A 20,687-nucleotide genomic window follows, 5' to 3' on the forward strand; every position below is an offset into this window, starting at 1 on the left:
GTGCACAGCAGAAGAAAGATGTAAGGATTTACTCCAGCTATGAAAACCTATCACCAGGCCAGGCAGTAACTACTGAACATTAACACCTGGGAGATGTACAGTATTTTGAATGCAGACTACATGAACAAAAACATGCAAGATGTTGAACTGCTGAAGAAGTCGCGTAAGTAAAGAGCAGGCAAATTTTGAGAAACACGACTGAGGCTTAACCAAGATCCCACCTTCTGCAAACACGTTAGAGAAGACTGTACATTGCGGAGAATGCCAGGTGCCATCCTAAATATGCTCTAAAGGAGATTATGAACCTTGTGTCAGTAATCACTTGCAAACAGAGGTCAGATCAAGGTCAAGGAAAACAGTTAAATTTGTACTTTATGTCTACCCTACGCTTGGTCAGCTGCTGATTCTTAAATGCCATCCCAACTTTACAAATTTAGTAAGGCCTACCTCTTATGGTAAAACAGTCTGACTTGACAGCGTGTGAGGATTTACTGAGAAATAAAGAGCATTCCTACTGCAATATGAAAAGTTTTACAATAATGAAAGTCTTGATTTATTAGGCAAAACATCACATTTTTAATACTTGTGAAATGATCACCTTTTCTGATATAATCAGAGTTCATTAAATAAATTGCAGAAACAAGACATATTTGTCAAGTGATAGATATCTTAACTGTCTAAGGACGAGGCCTAAGATGCACTAGAAATTCAAAAGGATATTTGTTTTACTGAATACATAATTATGAACTATTTAATACACCTCTCAAATAAGGTCTTGTCTAGTCATTTCTAAGGTATTAAACTGTCAGTTTCCTTTTCTGGAAAATGTGTTTCTAAAGGACACACTCATTCACAGTTGTTTAAACTTGGCAGTTCTTAGTTCTATTTTCTCCTCAACGTGTAAGACGACAACCGGCAACACAGGCCAAAATAAAGTTTATAAAAAAAAAAAAGAATTAAATGATCTGTTTACATAGCTAATAAATGCAAATTTCACAACCCTCCAGAGACACTACTCTAGCAAGTTTCAATAATTGGTGTTTAATCTAAAAGATTACCTCGTACTGACCTGCAATTTTTCACATGCATAAAGCTAAGTCACAACATCTTTCTCCTATCAAGCCCTCTTTATCATATAGTTAGAATTTTTTATGTTGTTGGTTTTGTTCTTTTTTAATTACTTTTTGACCCTGCTCATGTTCCTTTATTATCCCATAAAACCTCAACCCCAGGGCTAAGAAACTTCCAAATCCAAGAGATATAGCTGAATCTGCAAAAGAAGGGATACCAGTATAAACCATTTTGGAATCTTAACTGCAGGGACTGCTATCAAATCAGTAGGAAAATATTATGTTTCTTATAAGAAAATTGCAGTGAACTGCAAATATTAACAAGTAATGTTACTACAAATGCTAATATAACTGAGACTAGTAGAGGAGTAAAAGTAATTCCAATGGAACCTACTAAAAACAGAACTAGACAATTTCAAAATGTGCATGTATTAGAAAAGAATAAAGCAAATACTTTCAACTGCCTTATCTTTTACAGCATAGATGCTGCAACTTTAATCATAACAATTCAAAGCAACTAAATACTCAGAATTTGGTCTTTCTGCTTCATGACACAAGAGTATAATTCCATAGATAAATTATTCCTGGGTATCATCAAATGCTTCATCTATATTGTGTTTGGTTTTTGTTTTTTTTCTTCTTTTTAATGTTTGTGAGCCTTGATAAGAAGTTTATGTTTTTAAAAGACCTATTGTTCCTAATTATGACAGTCTGAAATCTGTAAAACCCATAGCTGTTAAAACTTTAAACACACAAAACAGCACAAACCCAAAACCCATTTACCACCAAATTAGTTTACTGATATTTTTATCTATAACTTTTTTAATGTAAATTAAACTTCTATGCCATGAAAAATTATCTTAGAAATTATTCTGTCTGGCTTTTCTGATTTATAATATAATCAAATTTTTTCAAGTTGTTTTTCTAGCCTTTCAGGTAAATCACAGGCACACAAATTCTATTTGCTAAGATAATGCACATTTAGGAAAAAGCATAATACAGCCTCTAATTTACAAAGCGTTACTTATTTATGTGCTAAATATGCTTTTCATTACAGGCAGCAAAATAAAAATAAGTGCTTGAATTTCAGTTTGTATTAGCTTAACCTATGAATTACTGTTCAAAAGAATAACTAATTGTGTTGCACCACTTCTTTCTCCCAGCCCCCTGTAAAATTAAAAGAAAATAATTATATAATAATTGTTCTCCTACATATTTGAGTTTGTGAGTTCCACAGTCAACTGTGCTACAAGTAAGATCAGGCCCTAAATTTTAAGGTAAAAAATTTCACAATAATGCCATTTAAAATATCTCCTTTCCTTCTTTGGTTCACTTGTCACCTTCAGAGAATTACAAAATATACATATTCACCTACAAGAGGAATCGATACCCTCACGGTACAACTGTAAATACTTCCTTTTTATATTTACTCCCTGTGAGTGACAGCTTTTATTGCGATTTTGGCCTAAAACGGCAGTCAAAATGTCAGTTATATAAGGCCATCCGTGGAGACACATGCACTCCAAAAAAATATTGCTGCTAAATTAATCATGGAAAAAATAAAGGATGTCTGGTTTGACATACGTATTTACGTAAAGACTAACGTGTGTACCCCCCCGCAATTCTTCTCCCATCCTTCCTCCTCTGCCAAAGTCAGCCAAAAGTAGTCCCTTCACGCTGCCTGCAAAATTTCACGAGCAACGAGATCACCAGTACCCTAAAAATAACGAGAAATTAAAAACCGCAGAAAATAACAAAGCCTTAATTTTCCACTCGCACCAGCGCTCGGCTAGAGTAAAAAAAACCCACCGCTGCGCCTCACAGAAGCCCGTTCCTGGGCGACACTTCACTTGTTAGCACTGCCCGAAAATAATTCGGCCGCCACCCACCACCACCCCCCCCGCACACAAACTTTCTGGTCCGCGGGAGGCCGCCCCGGCCCCTCGCCAGGGCCTTCCCGCACCCGCGCAGACATTTTCCCTCCCCGCCGCTGCGGCGAAGGCGCCCGGCGCCTCTCACGCCGCCCCGGCCAACTTTTCCAGCCCGGTCCGGCAGACGCCACAAGTTCCATGCCTCGCCTCGCCGCCCCCCGGCCCTCCCTCCCTCCGCAGAAGGTCACGGCGGCCGCCGCCGCCCACCCGGCAGAAGTTGGCGGGTCGCCCCGCTCTCCCCCGCCGCCCTGCCAGGCGGAGAGGCCCGGGGGGCCGCGGAGGGCCCTTACCTTTCTTGGCTTTCGGGGAGTGCCGCCGGCTGCGGGCGCTGGCTCGCTCTTCCTCAATAGCGGCGGCTATCTCCGGGTCGTCCTCCCCATTGTACCACACCAACAGCTCCTCGCCGGGCGCGATTGGCTGCCGGGAGAGAAGAGAGAGGCGCGGAGCCAATCAGGCGGCGGCTTGTTGGCGGCGGGCCGCGGGGCGGCGGGGGGGGGCCCAATGGCGGGCGGGGTGGGGGGGGGGGGAGCGGCCGCGGCGGCGCCGAAGGCGGCGGTGGCTCGCGCCGCCCGCGGCGCCCCGCGCGCCAAGGGCCGCCTCCGGCAACGCCCCCTGCCGGCCGGAGGGCGCGCAGCGCCGAGCTGCTCCCCCCCCGCCTTTCCCGCCAGTATCCCTAATTAATTACGCAATAACACACAATTATTAAATAAATTTGAAACTTCCCAAATTTAGATTTGTCTCCAATCGTGACATCGAGTTAAATCCACGCAGGCTGAACTGGCAGCAATCGAGTCCCTGGTGTTCGTTACCAGCGATTTACACTTTATGTTTACACTTTAATTTTTTTTTTTCAACTATTTACACTAATTCTGGTAACTCTTTCCCAGCAGCGTTGCTGGACCCAGGCGCACCTACCTTCCACAGGGCACTAAAGGAGTAAAAGTGTTCAGTCACCCACTAAAGCTGGAATTTGGAACAAAATCTAACGATGCGGGAAAAGACTGTGGCAGTGAGTTAAAGAGAATACAGAGGAAAACTGAGAGTTACTGCACGTTTAACAGACCCACTTAATCGCCACAATGAAAGATTTGTTGCAATTCCAAACTTATGATTTCTATTTTTTTTATCCAATCAAAAAATGCACAGGAAAGAGCAAATTAGGCAAGCTGGCATCACCGCAATTACTACTCCCATTCCCAGCACCATCACCAAAGGGATCGATACTGGTTTCTCTGGTTAAAACATTACCAGATTCAAGCTAGTACTCCAAGTTTGCAGACTAAAGACGTATTTGTATCTATTTTTTTTAATTTTTTTTTTTTTTTTAAACCTTCATCATTCTCTCTCCATTTCCTGAAGCACTCTACCCAAAACCAAGAAAAAAAAATCAACTTAAATGCCTTTACCTTAACCACAGCCCCCTCTGTCCAGGGCTTAATGACCACTGGGCTTGGAGAGATAAAATACTATTTTTAGAGTCATTACAGCAAAGGGTATCCTTACACTATTATTTCAAGTCTGAAGCCCAAGGGAATTTTTATATCAAGAACAATAGTAATATTTGTTTCTTCTACAGCACTTTTTTTTCTTTTTTCAGTGGGTCTCCCAGCACTTGATGAAGGTGATGGTTATCTTCATACCCCCAGACACCGGAATAACAAGAGAGGCAAGATCCCAGCAACTATGTTAAGTGTTTAAATTATAACATAAGCAAAGTCTACGGTTTGGCTCCTTTAACAGTCCCAGAGGCCTGACAGGATAAACAGCGGTGAACCTGTCGGCACAGTCCCATTTTCCAGCTGTTTAGCAGCACGGAATAACGAAGAGTTGTCTGATGCAAACAACTCACCATCTAACAAATACACAAACTCAGAAAAAAAGAGCTAGCAAAAATGGTAGGCAATGCAAACACAGGGTGATAACGAGCGTGTCATTTGTTAGCTGCTCGGCTGGAACTAACTTTCAACTTGATGAATTTAAGTTTTGGTGTGACTACTCTAGAATCCAAACGAAGCCCTCCAACCTTGTACTTCTAAGACGAGGTGCAGTGTCAAACCCAGACAATTAACCCAGCTCCCTCGTTAGCAATATGAGCTAGAAAGGGACTGCGCTGACCAAGTGCCACTTCCACACCAGACAACACATGGCCATCTCTTACCAAAGACATCCTCTAGTAACTCTAACAACCAACCTCCCCCAAACTGTCACCCCCAGCTCGTTGTGTGTGTCGCGGTGTCAGGTGGGGATAACCTAGTTAAAAGAGGTATGAATTCTGGAAAGGCTCATTAGGTTAGTAACTCCCACCTGCTTTCTGTTGCAACACTGAGAATTCCTTAATCTTGAGTATTTTCTGCTCAAAAAGTTTAAAGTGATTTCAAAATTTGTTATTTCCAAGAGTAATATCCTAATAAGTTATATTCTAGAGATAGCACAGATTGTCTAGAGTTCGATTCCCTGTACACGTACAAGCATGGCGATGTGTCTTGTACAGACTGAGATAAGCAAGTGCCTGTCTGACCTTATTATTTATTTTTCACCGCAGACACTGCATTTTACTGTGATATTGTCCTTTTGTGCCTAGATGTGGCCTTATCGCCCCCAGCGTAACCCCGGTGGACAGCTGGTGTGGTACTTTGTGCGTTTTTCACACTGCGCAGCCCTGTGTTACATGGCATTCCTGTGTAACAAGGAGGTTCTTGAGGTATTCATAAACCTGTTTGACAAAACATTCTTCCATAAACAAATTCATTTCACCTTAATCAAGGACAGTTTCACAGCCCAGCTTACTTAGAAGACTTTTCGAAACTGAGTTTTCACTGCCATTTTACTTCTTCAAGAATTACAACGTCCTGTACCATGTGCAGAATTAACACTATTCAACTGGCTCGTTTCATTAGGAGAGTCAGGAAGAACTTCTGAAACCCCACAATGAGTCTTTCAACGAAAGCTCACAACTCTCACATATGCATCCTGGGGAAAGCATATGCAAAGCAGCCGACAAAGATCCTCAGTCCTTCAATAAAGATGACGAGGAGATGGAAGAGAAAAATATTTGCTTGTACTCACTTAAAAATTCTATCCTATTACTATTCATTTACAGCCCAGAACAGGGAAGTTAAAGCTCTGTGCAGTTTTGGGGTTCGTTTACACCATGCAAATTTGGGCTTTGCTTATCTTAGCCATGAAGCTTGGAAATCAGCCTGTTTAACTTACAAATTAGAAACCCACAAAAAGCTGAAGAAACCTTGGGAAAGAAATAAATAGCTCTGACAACACTTTAAATGCTTCAAGGTAAAGCAGAACAAAATGACATAGAAGCCACTCGAATTCTCTTTTGGGGGTAAGTAAAGACTGCGCTGTTTATTTATCACTAAATGGAATTCCCCTAAATTTATGAATCATGATAAAGATCAGGAAGGAACTATGCGCACATACCTGGGCCGGTAAATTTACAACAGTTTTGAACTGGCAGTGTATGCACCATAACACGTTATATGAAGAGAAGGACATTTAAGATGTTATTTATTACATGCTTTCTTTTGCCTCGGTTGTCAGTAAGGTGTGATGTGAATCTAAGGCTGATACAGACCCTATGAGAAAACATCATCTCTGATACAGAATGTGAGACAAAACCAAACCTTTAAATAAAAAGCAGACATATAAGCAACGATATTTTGTAAAAAAAAAAAAAAAAAAAAAAAAAAAAGCTGAAAACAACACAATTTTTTCCAGGGTATAAATTTTCCCTGCAGTTTCTAAGGTATAGGATAGTAAAAACTGATACAACAGACAATATTTAAATGCTTTAATATAGTAACTTGCCCTTGAGACCACACATTCAAAATCTCCTCCTCTACATTATACTTCTACGCTGTCAGTCACTTGCAGCTTAACTTCCAGTTTCTTCACACTAACTTTATTTAAAAATCCTGCTTACTACAAATTGTCACTTGAAATAATGAAAAGTAAGTTTACAAAACACTAGACCAAACAAGCTTTCTTAATGCCTTCCTTTGGTTCTCATATACTTGGAATGGCCAAGAAATTAAACAGAATATTGGATTTAAAATATTCATATTAAACTACAAGAATAGTGTACTTGTGCAATTAAAAAAAAATCACAAAATGTGTGACTTTCTAAATCTTGGTCTGATTTATCGGTATGCCGACTGAATGCTGAATGTTTAGCGGTAGTGAAAACTGTACAATTTCACATCAAGCTTTCACTTCATAAATCATCACAGATTAAAAAGATCAGAATTTTCCTTATATATCACTTCTCTAAAAGGTGGGAGAAGAGAATAAAATATATTGAAACAGATGGTTCAAAAAATAATTGGATTATCAGATGCACTTTTAACAAGCGTTCATTATTACAGATTTGTGAGGGTTTTTTCCCCCAATATGGAGTGAAGTTAAACTTTACATTATAACATAGTTTTGTGTCATGCAGCCACTCAGACATTTCTACCACCATCTCTGAAGTGACCCGTGTCACAGATGTAGTGACAATCCCGGCAGGGCAGGAACGCAGCGCTGAACCATGGCTGCAACGCTCCTTGGACCAACTTGGTCCTGCAAACAGCTTGGTTACTTCTGAGCAGCACAAAGCCAGGATTATTAATCCAAGCCAGCCCAACCCGGCTCGTGCAGAACTAGTTCCAGCATGTCCGCACTCTCTTCCTGGAACTAAGTCTACAGGGCAGAAACAGCTCGGTGGTTCTGTACCAGCTCGGGTCCCGGCACCCCGCTTTGTGAGCAACCCAAACCCAAAACTACTCAGAGCTGCTGCTTCTACACTGGCCTCCAAGAGGTTCAGTGCAAGCCTTTGTGCAGGGGTAACGCTGTTTCGGATGTAAGACTCCCTCCGACTAGCACACAGCGCAGACACCAACATGAATTTCCAGCAGTTTGCCTGGGACTGGTATTGCCAGCACTGAATGAAGCTAATAAACAATCCCGCAGCACATGCGGATCTTAAGTGGTTGCTGCAGGGGCAAATAAAGCCAACTGAAGGTGGCTTTTTCAAGAGCCCCTTCACATCCCAAATTCAAAATCTCGCACTGCAACAAATCCCAGACAGATTTTAAAATCCATAAAACTGATCCTTGGAGGCTGCTCTAACAGCCTTCAAAAAGAGCTGCTTGGCAGCATGATCTTGTTGGCAAGACCTACTCAGGTAAAACTCATCAGGTCGCAAGAGAAAACAATCAGGGAACAAAAGCATATTTCAGGTGCTGAGGGAAAGAATTTGCTATTCTATCAGCAGTGCTCAGCCTCTTTTAGTGGTACAATTATTTTCCAAAGTGCAATATGATTCATCAGAAAGCAAATCTGAAATAGGTGAATGCTTGTCTTTATCAGGACTAAAACTTTTGCAAAAAAAACTCAATGAGAGAAAAATTTAAAATGTCAGACTGACTCCAAAAATCCCACTTACGTTAACGAACTAGTGTGACTATGGGCAAAGGCAGAGGCAACCCAAGAAAACATGTCTAGAGAAAACTAAGCTGGCTACAGCTTCACATTGGGAGCCTGCCCTCAGTGAAAAAAAACACCAAAGAGAAGTCAATAGTTTGGCTGGCAACAGCAAACCTCTACTTGAACGCTGTCTCAAAGCTATTAGAAAGTTCAGAAAGCGTTTAGAAGATTGTGGGTTTTTTCCCATTCTAGTGACCTAAAATATAACAGCTTTACGTATTGCTGTACTGCCCTATAAACTTCAAAACTGCATGGTATCAACTCATTCTTTTATTCAGTGAAGATTGGTTACTTACAGATGTTGTCGGCCTTACAAGGAAATGTAAGAAACAGCAATGCCGGGTAACAGCAAGGCTGCATATACCCAGAAAGCCACAAAAGCATTTTAAATAAAAACAAAGCTGAGCTAGATATACTCACTTCTTGAGCAGAGATTCAAATAATACTTTATAGCCACAATATTCTAACACTAACATACTCTACCATTATTTATAGTTAAACCGTATTTTTTTTTCTTGGTTTGGGAGACAAAATGCCACAGGAACTACACCCTTCTTCCTGCCCCTCACTCCCTGAATGAAACTGGAATGGTATAAAACCGGTAAAAAAATCTTCATGAAGCTACCCACAGAAGTGTCTTGACAACCAATCTTTGTCAGGTGATGCAAAAAGAAATGCATAAATGACTTCTGCAAAAAATTCTCAGTAGACAGTGCTTCAGTATCTACAGAAATAGGAAAACAATTATTTTACGTGATCTGCTATAGTTTTTCATTCTAGTTTGTATGAAATTTGGTGCCAACAAGATAGACTTAGTGTTCGTACATATCCTATATTTTAATAGATCTTAATGTCAACTGTATTGGCACAGAAGAATTTAGACCAATGAAATGTAGCATTTGCAATATTTTAATTACATTTCATAAATTGTTTCAAAATCTGTTTAATACAAATAGTAAAAAAATAGGATTTGGATAAAGGGGCATAAAAAGTATTAATAATAAAAGGTAGCAGAGCAGTAACTGATTCTTCAGACACTGATACCTTTAAACTTTTGTAGTATATGGTCCTGTTGATCTCCAGAGGAAATAGATTTTGCTCCTTTCCTGAACGTGCCCAGTTTATATACCGCAGCCAGTTCCCTTTCTTTGGATCCGTCGCATCAACACACATCCATCCCAAGTTTGGGTAATACACCTATGGGAGAAAAATGTCATTAAACAACGGACAACTGCTAACACTGAAATGTACGTGCATCAAAACACTACACATTTTAAAGCTATACAAACTAGTAGCTGTCATCTACGGACAGAGATAACACAAAGGATATGAGCAGAGGTAGGGGCTGTACTGGGGGGAGCGCTGCTGGTCTTCTGCAATCATTTTAGTGGAACTGGTACAATTGGAAAAAATACCTTTTGGCCTGCAAAGCCTTCTCTGAAGGTTTTGGGCTCAAAAGCCAAAACATTTAAAACACTATATGCTTTTTCTTTTTTTCCTTTTTTTTTTTTTTCCCCTCCAGTTTGGCAAGCCTGAAATGATTCTCTAGATTTTGCATTTAGTGAAATGGTTGATTTTAAGATATAAAGGCAACAGAGCTTTAATTTTACACTCTGATCAATTGGGAAAAGTAACTTTATAGAAGTTAGAAGCATTTGCTTTATTTGGAAAGATAAGGGAAAGCATTAATTTATATTTAATCTTTTTTCAGGGTATTAAAGAAGATCTTAACCTTTCAGAAAACTTGTGATCACCTTAAAAAAAAAAAAGCTGACCAAGCTTCTGTTCTTCGAGAAAAATTTTTAACACCTACTCCCATTTTACATTTCAAGACAGCTTGCAATAACGCAAGGTCACTGACATCTTCAGTATTTTCTGATGACAGGCAACTCTGCTTCTCTTTCGAGCCATGTGGTATGTCTCCCACTCTTCTTGCTATAAACCAAGTTAGACGCCTATGAGAAAAGCTTTCAGTGTATGCTGAAATGTATGCAGTTTCATTTTTTTTCCCAAACCGAAGAACACACCACTGTTTGGCAACTGGAACTATCATCCTGCCATTACTTTGTCTCACGAGACAGGCACACTAACGCAATGTCTCAGAAAGAGTGGGCAGCTCACAGATTTTTAGAAAAACAAAAAAGGGAAAATTTGTGCAATTTCGTTCTATCTTATTATCTGCTTTTTTCCTTTTGGTCAAGTCTATAAATACCAGCCTCTGCCTGGAAAAGCTCTTCTCAAAGCCCAGCCTCCCTAGCTCATTACCTCCTGCAACATTCCCTTAGCACCAACTAAAACTCCGATTTCACCAGAACTTTCCCATTCTGTTCCACAACATTGTAGCTTTTTATTATTCCCGATATTTACTTTACAAGTAATTTTAAGTCTTTTCAAACTGTCTTATGTTTTCAATTTCAAGTACACCTCTACAACAGCTTAACATAAGAACTATTTAATAAATTTGATTTTTGTGTTGATATACTGTTGGTTTAATAAAACAGAATTTTATCAATAAAGGTAAAGTTTCAATAAACATACCAAAATCATCTTAGTTTCTCTCCAAGCAAACTCCCTTACTTAAACTATTCCAGCATGGATTTCACCAGCTGACTTTTGAAAGACTCTTCATCAGCACACCCAGCCCTTGCAATAAGAAACCACAAACAGCTTCCCAGAGCCAGACTGTAAAAGCAATCCTTTTGGTAAACATGGAAGAAAAGAGCCAAACAACGCTGTGGAAGAGTTAGCAGATATGGAATATATGGCAAAACATAATACTTTATTACTGTTTTAATATATTACTTTATTATGGTTTTATATTATTTTGGTTTTTGCACAAAAGAGAATACTTTATTACTTTTCAGTTAAAGCTTCTAAATTACTGAATTTTTTTTTTTAAGAGCCTTGTGCAGTGTGAAAAAAGAAACAGCTCCAACTCCTCTCTATAACACTGCGACCTTAAGTGATTCCTGTAAACCATGATCAAGATCCTTCAGCACAGTTCTGCCAGTCACTCTGAATCAGCAGACAGCTTTTCCCTCAGTTTTCAGTCACTTGCCAGCACTTTCCTTTCCGTGGCATTTCTCCGGCAGAAGATGAATGTGTGTTGAAGTCTCCATTTCTCTCCTCAGATATGGCAAGCACACGCTGCCACACAAAACATCTTTTTCAGAATGACACTCTAAGCATGACAGTTCAAAATTATTAAAATTGACTGAAAATGCCAGCTTTTAGAAGCCTTACTTTTTCTTGAGATTAACTTCACTAAAAAAACAAATGGGATTCTTGTGGAAAAAGATTGCTCTTCCAGTTGAAAGTCCATATACCTAACAACTCCCACACACCACCATCCTTTTATAAACCATATTTTCTAACAGTTAAGACTCTGGAGCGGTTTCATATATCAGCATATGGGGACAACTGTTGAGGTCTCATTTTAGCTGCTTTTTTTCTAATTCCAAAATCAGTATTAAAGCAATACAGAATTACTTTGAAATCTAGCAAGGCTTCCCATTATCACCTGCATGGCAAACTACGAAACTTTGTAACAGCTTGCTTGTGATTATCATTTCTCAACACAAATTTTAAGAATTTAAAACTAAAAATTATCCACTGAGAACATTCAAAATCCAGCACTGAGAAAACCAATTACAAGGTCAATAATTTACTTGACTGATTCCGTCTCACTAAGCGTTCTTGTACCAGATCAAAATTGGAGATAGCTTATGCAGCGGAGTTTGTGATAGTACTAGCTCAATGCAACAAACATTACACTTGAGCACTTTATTGCTCTCCTGAATGTGAATTTGCATTTATGGGAACTTGTTCTAGATCAGTTTCTCTGATAGGAGTTAACATTAAATTTTTTATGAGTATCCAGCATTTTATGCAGTTCAATTTTTGCAGACCAGGGGCCAGAAGGATAACTGCCATCAATATCTTTAGCCTAAAAATCTGTAAACTAGCAAGTTCTGTTCCAGAACATGCTATGCCACAGTTCCTCCACCCCTCCCCTCCTTAACCATTCCCTTTGCTAAAGCCATTTGCTGTATGCGTCTTCAGAAAGGCTGAAGCCGTCTTTGGAAGTAGTTATGAGCTGCCTTAAAGACATTGTAGATAGGATTCAACTCCAGATTAAGACACCTACATTTTGAAATCTACATAATATCCAAGGTCTTATGACTATCAGTGGAGCTTAAAGAGCTATTCAGCTGTCCAGACAGCATTCGCTTTAAGGCAAGCCCAAACACAAGCAGCACAAGAAATACTGCAACAGTTGAGAACTTTTATAAAAAACTCCAAAAGCAAAATTAATTCCCATAACAAAGCTTGTTTTCAAAGAGCTAAATGAGGACAAGTGCTGTGGCTTCCTTAAGAGACTCCATATCCTCCTAATTTCCCTAATTTCATAAGCAGTTGACAGTACTCAGCTGCAGAAGGGCTATTACTCAGGGTTCAAGCCAACAAAGCAGAGCTTTATCAGCAAGAGACTCCCAAGGGGAGATGTGACCCAGAGTCAGTATATAAGAAAATTAACACAGCAATTTCAAACAATGCCAATAGTCTAAAGCTTTGTAATTCAGAATGGTTGCTCAATCCAAGTGTCTATAAATAACTGTTTGTAATGGTAGACATAGATAGATGGCAATTATTTCACATCATCTCTCTTTCTAAGATCTCTGGAAAAATTAAAGGCTAAGTACGAAATACTGACCTAGTAACAGATACCTTTTTCCATTTACAAGCTGTTTCTTACCTCCCACATGTATACATTGCTTTTAACTTGAGATCTTTTTTTCTTGTCACCAACAAATGGTCCAAACTTCTTGCCTTTTAAAATTGATTTTGTTGCCCAGACACCTGAAGAGACACATATCACTAGTTAAAACTAATCTAACTTATCTCAAGCAAATCTTCTACTCACAATTCATATTTCTTAAGATCATAACATGTGTCTGTCTCAGATTGGGGAGCATTCTACAATATTAAGATCACAATAAGGAAACTGAAGCTAACTAAAATGAATTCAAATAATCCTCTCCCCAAAACTCACTTCAATCGTGAAAGGTTTAAGCATTTACCTGGTTTCTTTCTTTGCTCATGGGCTACTATAGCTCTGAAGACAAAAAATGACCTCGATTTTTCTTGTCCTTCAGGTGATATTCAAAATACCATAAGAGCATTACAGGTTTTATATTGGAGAGTCCCAGATTTCAGCTGGTTTGCTGCGTAAACACGTTATTAAAACAAAAATCCTATTTGCTTCCTCTGAAACAATGCCAGGCAAATGAAGCCCTTGCAAAGGTTGTGAAACTAATTAATAGTATGTTTTGAAGGAAAAAACATTTAGGATTGGTTAAAATATGTGCATCTGCCCACAAATTCATTGGAAATGGACAGCTGCATTTCACATCTTATAGCATGAAAATTAAGACCGGATTGACAAGTAATTGCTAATTAAACATAACATTCTCATTCAGACCATGCTAGATCAGGTTCATGCTAGAAAAGATTAGCCTTGCTCCAGGGAGCTTATAACCTGTTACTAACAGTAATGCAACTATTGTCAGGCTTATTCCTCAAACTACCGGCTTTCAACATCAAGTATCCAGCCTGCAATTCTAACTTCCATCAAAGTTCTCTCACGTTAAACTCTGTTAAAAAAGAAGCCAAGCATTTTGCATATATTACAGAAACAACACTTGGCTCCACACAGCAGCTTTCAAGTCTACACTGAATCTGTTCTTCTAAATTAAACTTCTCACGCTGATGGGACAGTGAGATGCACCATTCTGAAGAGGCGACAGTAAGATAGTTGCAAAACACAAAACTGGTAAAATCCTGTAAGTGAAAACAAACCAGTGAAGTAACATAACCTAATCTGTTTGCATCTTGGTCCACCTTTGATTCTGATGTTCTAGGAACATCATCTTGGGATGTTGGAGAAACTCTGAAGCTGTTCCCACTTTCCGACAGAAATTATTTCAGATAAATACACCAGACATCATCCCTACTCAGCATATTAGGAGAGCACCAAAACTGTAATTTATGTGAGCTAGTGTAAAAATCTTCGTTCTCTTTTCACAGCTGTAGCACTCACCAAGTCGTGTCTTGTCAACAGCAGATGGGAAGAGCCTCACGTCCTCAGGAAGCCCCCTAAGCACATGCTCAGGTACATCATCTAAGGTCTCCACAGCGACAGTAGAGTCAGTTGTGTTCTACAAGTCAAAAAGCCAGAAAGGCCACAACCATTAACGGATAAAATAATAGCACAACCAATGATCGACCCTTACAAGCTACAAAAACTCCTGACTTGAAATTAAAGTAAAATTTCCTAATTGCCATTTCAACTAGGGTCCTCTCCATCAACATGCTAATGTAGAAGTAGCTTTTTATCAGAACATTCAAGTTTTCACTGTTATTTTCATTACACTTGTTTCTGCTTGAATGCAGAGTTCTAAGACCACATTAGAGATATACATAAAACACTGATAACCAAAGTTGCTGTAATTCTTCTTTTGCTTTAGTTAATGGATGTGTTTTGATTACAAGCAGTACACAGTGAGTAAATCTAACTGAAAGGGTTTTCACTTATCTCTTAGGCCATTTGCCATTTCATTCGCTTTCCCCGGCCTCTCCTTAAAAACAAATTCAAAATTCCCCCTTCAGTTACTTGGAGAATAGAGCTAAAGGTATTTTCTTTTTCCTGTCTGAATATGACTTACCTGACAGCGCTACTATATTATACCTAAAGACATACGAACAGAAAAGTGCTGTGGTTCTATACTGTGGAAAATATCTATATTTTTCACAATATAGTTTTCACATGAGTCCAGGCTTACTGCTAAGTCTTTGAAACGGCTCATTAATATGATATTCTAAAACTCATTCATGGAACAGTTTTCAGTTGCATTATTTTTCCTGATCAGTTATGCCATGAGAAACTACATTTAACAAGTAATTAGGTCAGTAATAAGTGTTGTTACATGAAACACTATGTTGAGACAACATTCCTTTGTGCCGTTTCTGATTAAAGTTCTTCCAAATTTCAGATTAAAAAAAAACATTGTAAAGTTGATCTACCTGCCTAGTCTATTATGCTGAGACTTTCTTCAAAAAAGTATAAACAAGATGTTTAAGTCTATTTTTAAACTAGACAACTCAAATTTTTCAAAAAAACATGTAGCATGAAAACATACTTGCTCTTAAGTAACCTGCCTTGAAAGTCTAACTTGGTTTAAAAAGAACTAGATTAATTTTCCTTTTAAATTACAGACAGCTACAAAAGACCTAATCTAACATTCAGACCAAATCTTTTCTGAAAATAAGCCACAAAAAGTTTTCATTATTTTATGTTTCAGCTGTACACTAGCTCTTAAACACGATTTCTTCTGCTAGAAAATGATTCTGACTGCTTCTGAAAGGCTGGTATATTGAAGAGAAACACATGATGCTTTCAGTAGAAATCATTTAGATCTTTTAGTAGAAATCTTTGTTAGCTGTGTACTTCTTGAATACCGAATAGTCAGAAAATGAGAGAAGTGTTAGAAGAGTTAGAAGTGTTTCAGGACATACACATCATTTGTCCAAATTATACTGTTGAAACATGTTATTGGCAATTAAAGTAACAAGAGGCAAGTGAACTCCCATGCTAAAATACACTGATTAAAACAGGATGCAGCACAACAGCCAGAACACAGGAAGAATAAGAGGTTTTTTCATTTTATTTCATAACCAACCTATTGGATTTTTTTAAATCCTGGGTTACGTACCAAGAATAAAACTGTAAAAGCCCCTCAAACAGAGGTGTAATGCAAATTGATTCTGCACCAAAGCATCAGCAACTGTGTTCCATTGCCTTTTCTTAACACCTAGACACTCATCTGCAAATTCTGTTTCAAAACAGAGAAAAACTGTGGATCAAATAAACTCACTGGAGCCAGGAAAGCAGTTTCTGCATTATGACCCTCAGCAAGTAAAGTGAAGTAAAGGTTCATAAAATCATATAGGCTTGACTGCATCAGCTTCAGATGTGTGGCATGTAGCTTATCTTTATCATAATTGACAGCACGAGTGAAAAGGGTGACTGAAAAAACATTTATGTTTTATCAATCATCCATTTCATTTTCTGTTTGACTTAACATAAATATCTGTCCATAAGAAGTAATGGTGACCAATAGCAAGGAAAAAAAAAATATTTAACTATTAAAGGCATGTCTATTAATAGAAAAGTAGGAAATGAAATGCCAAAAGTTGTTAAGTTCTAAAAATATTTGTACTCAACACACAACTCTAAGCATTTTCCATTTTCTATATATTTTTTATAGAATCCTTCTACTCTTTTAAGTGAAAGCTGAGATAACACTGCGATTTTTCTGAGCATGCCCTAATTTTGTACCATTTGTGTTCATAATGAAAGCTAACTGATACTTCAGTTTAGAGAATAAGGACATCTCAAAGTTTCAAAAGAACAGGCATTTCCAGCTCCAGAGCACTTATGGTCTGAGGGTCCAGACCTGCTCTCCCAGCCTTCCATTTTAATTTTGTCAATCATTTCCTAAGCATGCACATAAAAGTTACAAAAGAAACAACTGTGTATGCCTCTATGCACAAAGCAAAAAATGATGTAAAGCTTCAGTAACGTGAATAACTTGCCTAGAAACACACAAGTGGTGACAGCACAAAACCAGAACATCAGCTACCCACCAGACTGAGGATAATTTCACATATATTAGCAATTCTTTATTTCCCCTTTTCAAACGATGACTTCCAGGCATACTCAATCTAATCAGTCCCTAAAAAACAATCTAAAATAGTTTCTGGTATTGACTTACATGAAAACGTACCACTTGTCAGAAAGACTAAACTGTAACTTAAGGAGAAAACCATACTCAAAGTTCTAAGAAGCGCATACAGTTTGCAAAAATGAAGTTATTTGTTTTACCTATTGAATTGAGCATGTTGCAGTAAACCAACTACTCCAATGTACATACTAGGACTTGCACTTGGGATACACCATCTACTCTGCCATAAACTTGGATATATCCTGTACTACCCAGTACTGAATGTTAGGTGGACAGAGAGAAGCTACTCTACACATACTGGGGACCAGTAACATACATATTACCCATATGGCAGAGCAGCTGACACGATGAAACTTATATTTTAATGTACTTCACAGAGCAACTACTGGGTCTATCGCTGTCTTTCTACTGCTCTATTTACAACCTACAAACATGCCATTTCGCTCCAAAGATCGACGTTGAAGTATCTGCATGTCAAGTTTACTGCTCTGAGACAAATCGAATAAGCTAAAAGCAGCTTTTAGAGAGACTAAAGGGTTTTAAATAATGTCACAGAAGTTATTTTAGTATCCTAAATGTCAAACATAATTCCTAAGTAAATCAACAGGTCAGAATCCTTAGCCATCAGGTTATAACAGAAAAGGTTTCAAGGTAATTTTATATTAAAGTTTGAAAGGCAATTGAAAGCCAATAAATGATTTATGAGTGTCTAGTAAGTGATTACTTCCATTTTAAGGAGCCTACAAGGTTCAATAGGCTGCTTATAATATTATTCATACTATTATTTGTGTAACAGAACAGTAAATGCTATTCATACTTGCCATTAAACAACTAGCTCTTTATTACCTAATTATAATCAATAAAACATTATTCCTGATAAAAACGACGATAACTTCAAAGTCAAAAGCATGCCCAGTTTCCCATAAAATCTGTCCACATGCTGCAAGAACCGTGCTTGGTGAGAACCAGGCGTATGCTGAGCCACGTGCAACAGCCCTAAAAAAAGTACCTGCCCTCTGACATTGAACTTTGATCACTCTGCTCAGAAACAAATACTGGTGGTGATGGCAGTAACTGTTCCAATATGAAGGATGTTATACTTAAGCTCTGAACAAGCTTTAGGAAGTGTTAAACTGAGAAATAACAACAACTTGGGCAACACTACAGTTAGCCAAGTAAACCCCGACTTTCTGGAAACGATTCTTGCTTTTACATATAACCATAAAGCAGAGATATGATAGTAGTTTTCACATACTGAGTAATACTCGGAGCATTTTTCATTGAGCACTTATGAAATATGTTATGCTGAAAGTTTACTGGAAATAGATTTTTAAATGTATCACTATATGCTACCAAATTTAAGGTTTTTATCTCTAAAGCAGAACAGATAAAGCTCCTCAACTTTTTCTACACCCACTCTTTGTGAGGGTGCTGCATATGGCGATTATTCTCCACATTTATGAATGTGACTTTGCCAAATTATGTTACAAGAACATGTCTTCTGCCAGCTTTGACAGCCACAATGAGAAAAATGATAAAACTGGGAGTCATAGTGAGGTTATTCTACTGCTGCCTCGGTAAGCCCTAACAGCTGCACAGCCACATCCTAGAGAGCTATTTGTAGGGGAGAAAGACCCCCAAATTGGAAACCATGGAAGGAATAGAATGCCAGAAATCCCTTCCCATCCAAGAGAGTGAAGAGACTAGGGAGGGGAAAAAAAAATAATCCTTATGCTTTAGTTATAATAGCCAAAGTCTATTCAAAGCAGAGCACAGTTATATTTTGCTCTTCCAACAATCCAAAAGGAAAACCAGTGATGAAAGAAGTTTGATTTTCAGACATCTGTTAGCCTTGAACTGATACACAAGAAGCCATGTCTCAGACAAAAGAGAAACACACTCTTTCCAGCATATCAAACAAAGAAACCCAAGTATCTTTCCAAGTACATTACCCCACAATTCCATTACGGGAGAACCAAGCCTATTTTTCACAGTGGTTTCTAACAAATTATATATAGGCATAGATGAGAATCAACAAGACAGCTATCAGAATGATGCACTTCGAGTTTCAAGCAAACAGAAGTGGGGTGTTTTTTTGGTAAGTTTTCATTTTTGGGTTCAGTTTGTTTAGGGGTTTTTGGTATTGGCGTTGTTGGTTTTTTGTTTGGGGTTTTTTTTGGTTTTGGGGGTTTTTTTTGGTTGGGTTGTTTTTTTTTTTTTTTCTTTTTTTTTTTTTTTTTTTTTTTTTACAACCATAGCTAGATGGGCAGTTAAAAATCTCAAGCCTGCAAATAAATTTTAACCTACCAAAATTTTAAAAATCTGATTCAACTGATTTAGACACAATGTACTGCACTGTGCTATATCCTCTGATATGTCTGGCATATTCCTTAATAGTCACACCTCCTATTAGCCATAAATATCCCGAAACTGGTCTATCATTTACAAAGTTAATTTGTATGGAGTAATATACAATCAGAACTTTATTTTGATCTACGTACATAAATCAAAGACTAGCAGCTACATTCACAGAACACGGCAGTCAGACTCATTCAACACCTGCCATATCAATGGATTTCACAAATACCAGAAAATTGCATATATGCCCTAGTACATAACAATGTATTTCACACCTCAAACGAATGGTAATAAGTAACCAAATACTACACAGTAAAATAAACAACAATTTAGTTCAGTCAAATCAGTGCAATCTCATTTTATTTGCAATTGAAATGTAGCTACTTAAAACATTTTCCAGATCAAAACTTATCCCCAAGGAATGCCTGTCTACCAAAAGAAGGAATATTGTATCTCAATCACTTTTCCACCAACACTTAACAACCTCACTTAAATTTATTTTTCTGTTTAAAAAAATTCACCTCTTGATAAAGATAGTGTACTGGTGCATGTCCTACAGCCAACTTTTGCATTTAACTGAAGTCCTAATACGGTATTTTTCACTCACTCCAAGACTGCAATTTTGAACACAAAAGCACTTGAAGCTTATTTCACTTTCAAACTCCTTACTCTGAAGTTCATCAGAAATATTCCATTGCTAGCATTCAAATTAGCCAAGGTGAAGTGACTTAAGAACAATGCCAAAAAGTCATTTGAGGGCTGAAGGGGTGCGCTAACTGAAACTGTCTTTTCCTGTTTGCATCAAATTCAGATTCCGATCACTTTGACAGTACCTTTCAACACATTGATTAAGCAATTTTTACACCACTTTTAATATAATTGTTCCTATGGACCAACCACAAATTAGACTATAATGTTACAAGCAGTATTTAAGCAGAGTAGAAATAGTACCTGCAACAAGATGTTTACAGATGATCAGAAATTAGAGTGAAAAGGTAAAAAACCGTCCTGAACATTGTGATGCACAACAAACGCTCAGTTAG

At 38.1% G+C, this 20,687-nt stretch overlaps 1 protein-coding gene across 6 annotated transcripts in view; it reads right to left on the reverse strand.

The window, feature by feature from the left end:
* The window catches only part of PRDM2 (PR/SET domain 2), a 72,134-nt gene that overhangs the window by 40,868 nt on the left and 10,579 nt on the right, over positions 1–20,687 (reverse strand). For 5 of the 6 annotated variants that reach the window (XM_054222214.1, XM_054222219.1, XM_054222215.1 and 2 more), the window contains 4 exons: positions 14,583–14,700; positions 13,239–13,342; positions 9,527–9,679; positions 3,292–3,418 (listed from right to left, as the gene is read on the reverse strand). In XM_054222214.1, coding sequence (XP_054078189.1) covers positions 3,292–3,418; positions 9,527–9,679; positions 13,239–13,342; positions 14,583–14,700 — 502 coding nt within the window. The remainder of the gene's footprint in view (positions 1–3,291; positions 3,419–9,526; positions 9,680–13,238; positions 13,343–14,582; positions 14,701–20,687) is intronic. The other variant, XM_054222220.1, reaches the window with a different exon arrangement.

Source organism: Rissa tridactyla, chromosome 16 (assembly GCF_028500815.1).
Source record: "Rissa tridactyla isolate bRisTri1 chromosome 16, bRisTri1.patW.cur.20221130, whole genome shotgun sequence".
NCBI lineage: Eukaryota > Metazoa > Chordata > Aves > Charadriiformes > Laridae > Rissa > Rissa tridactyla.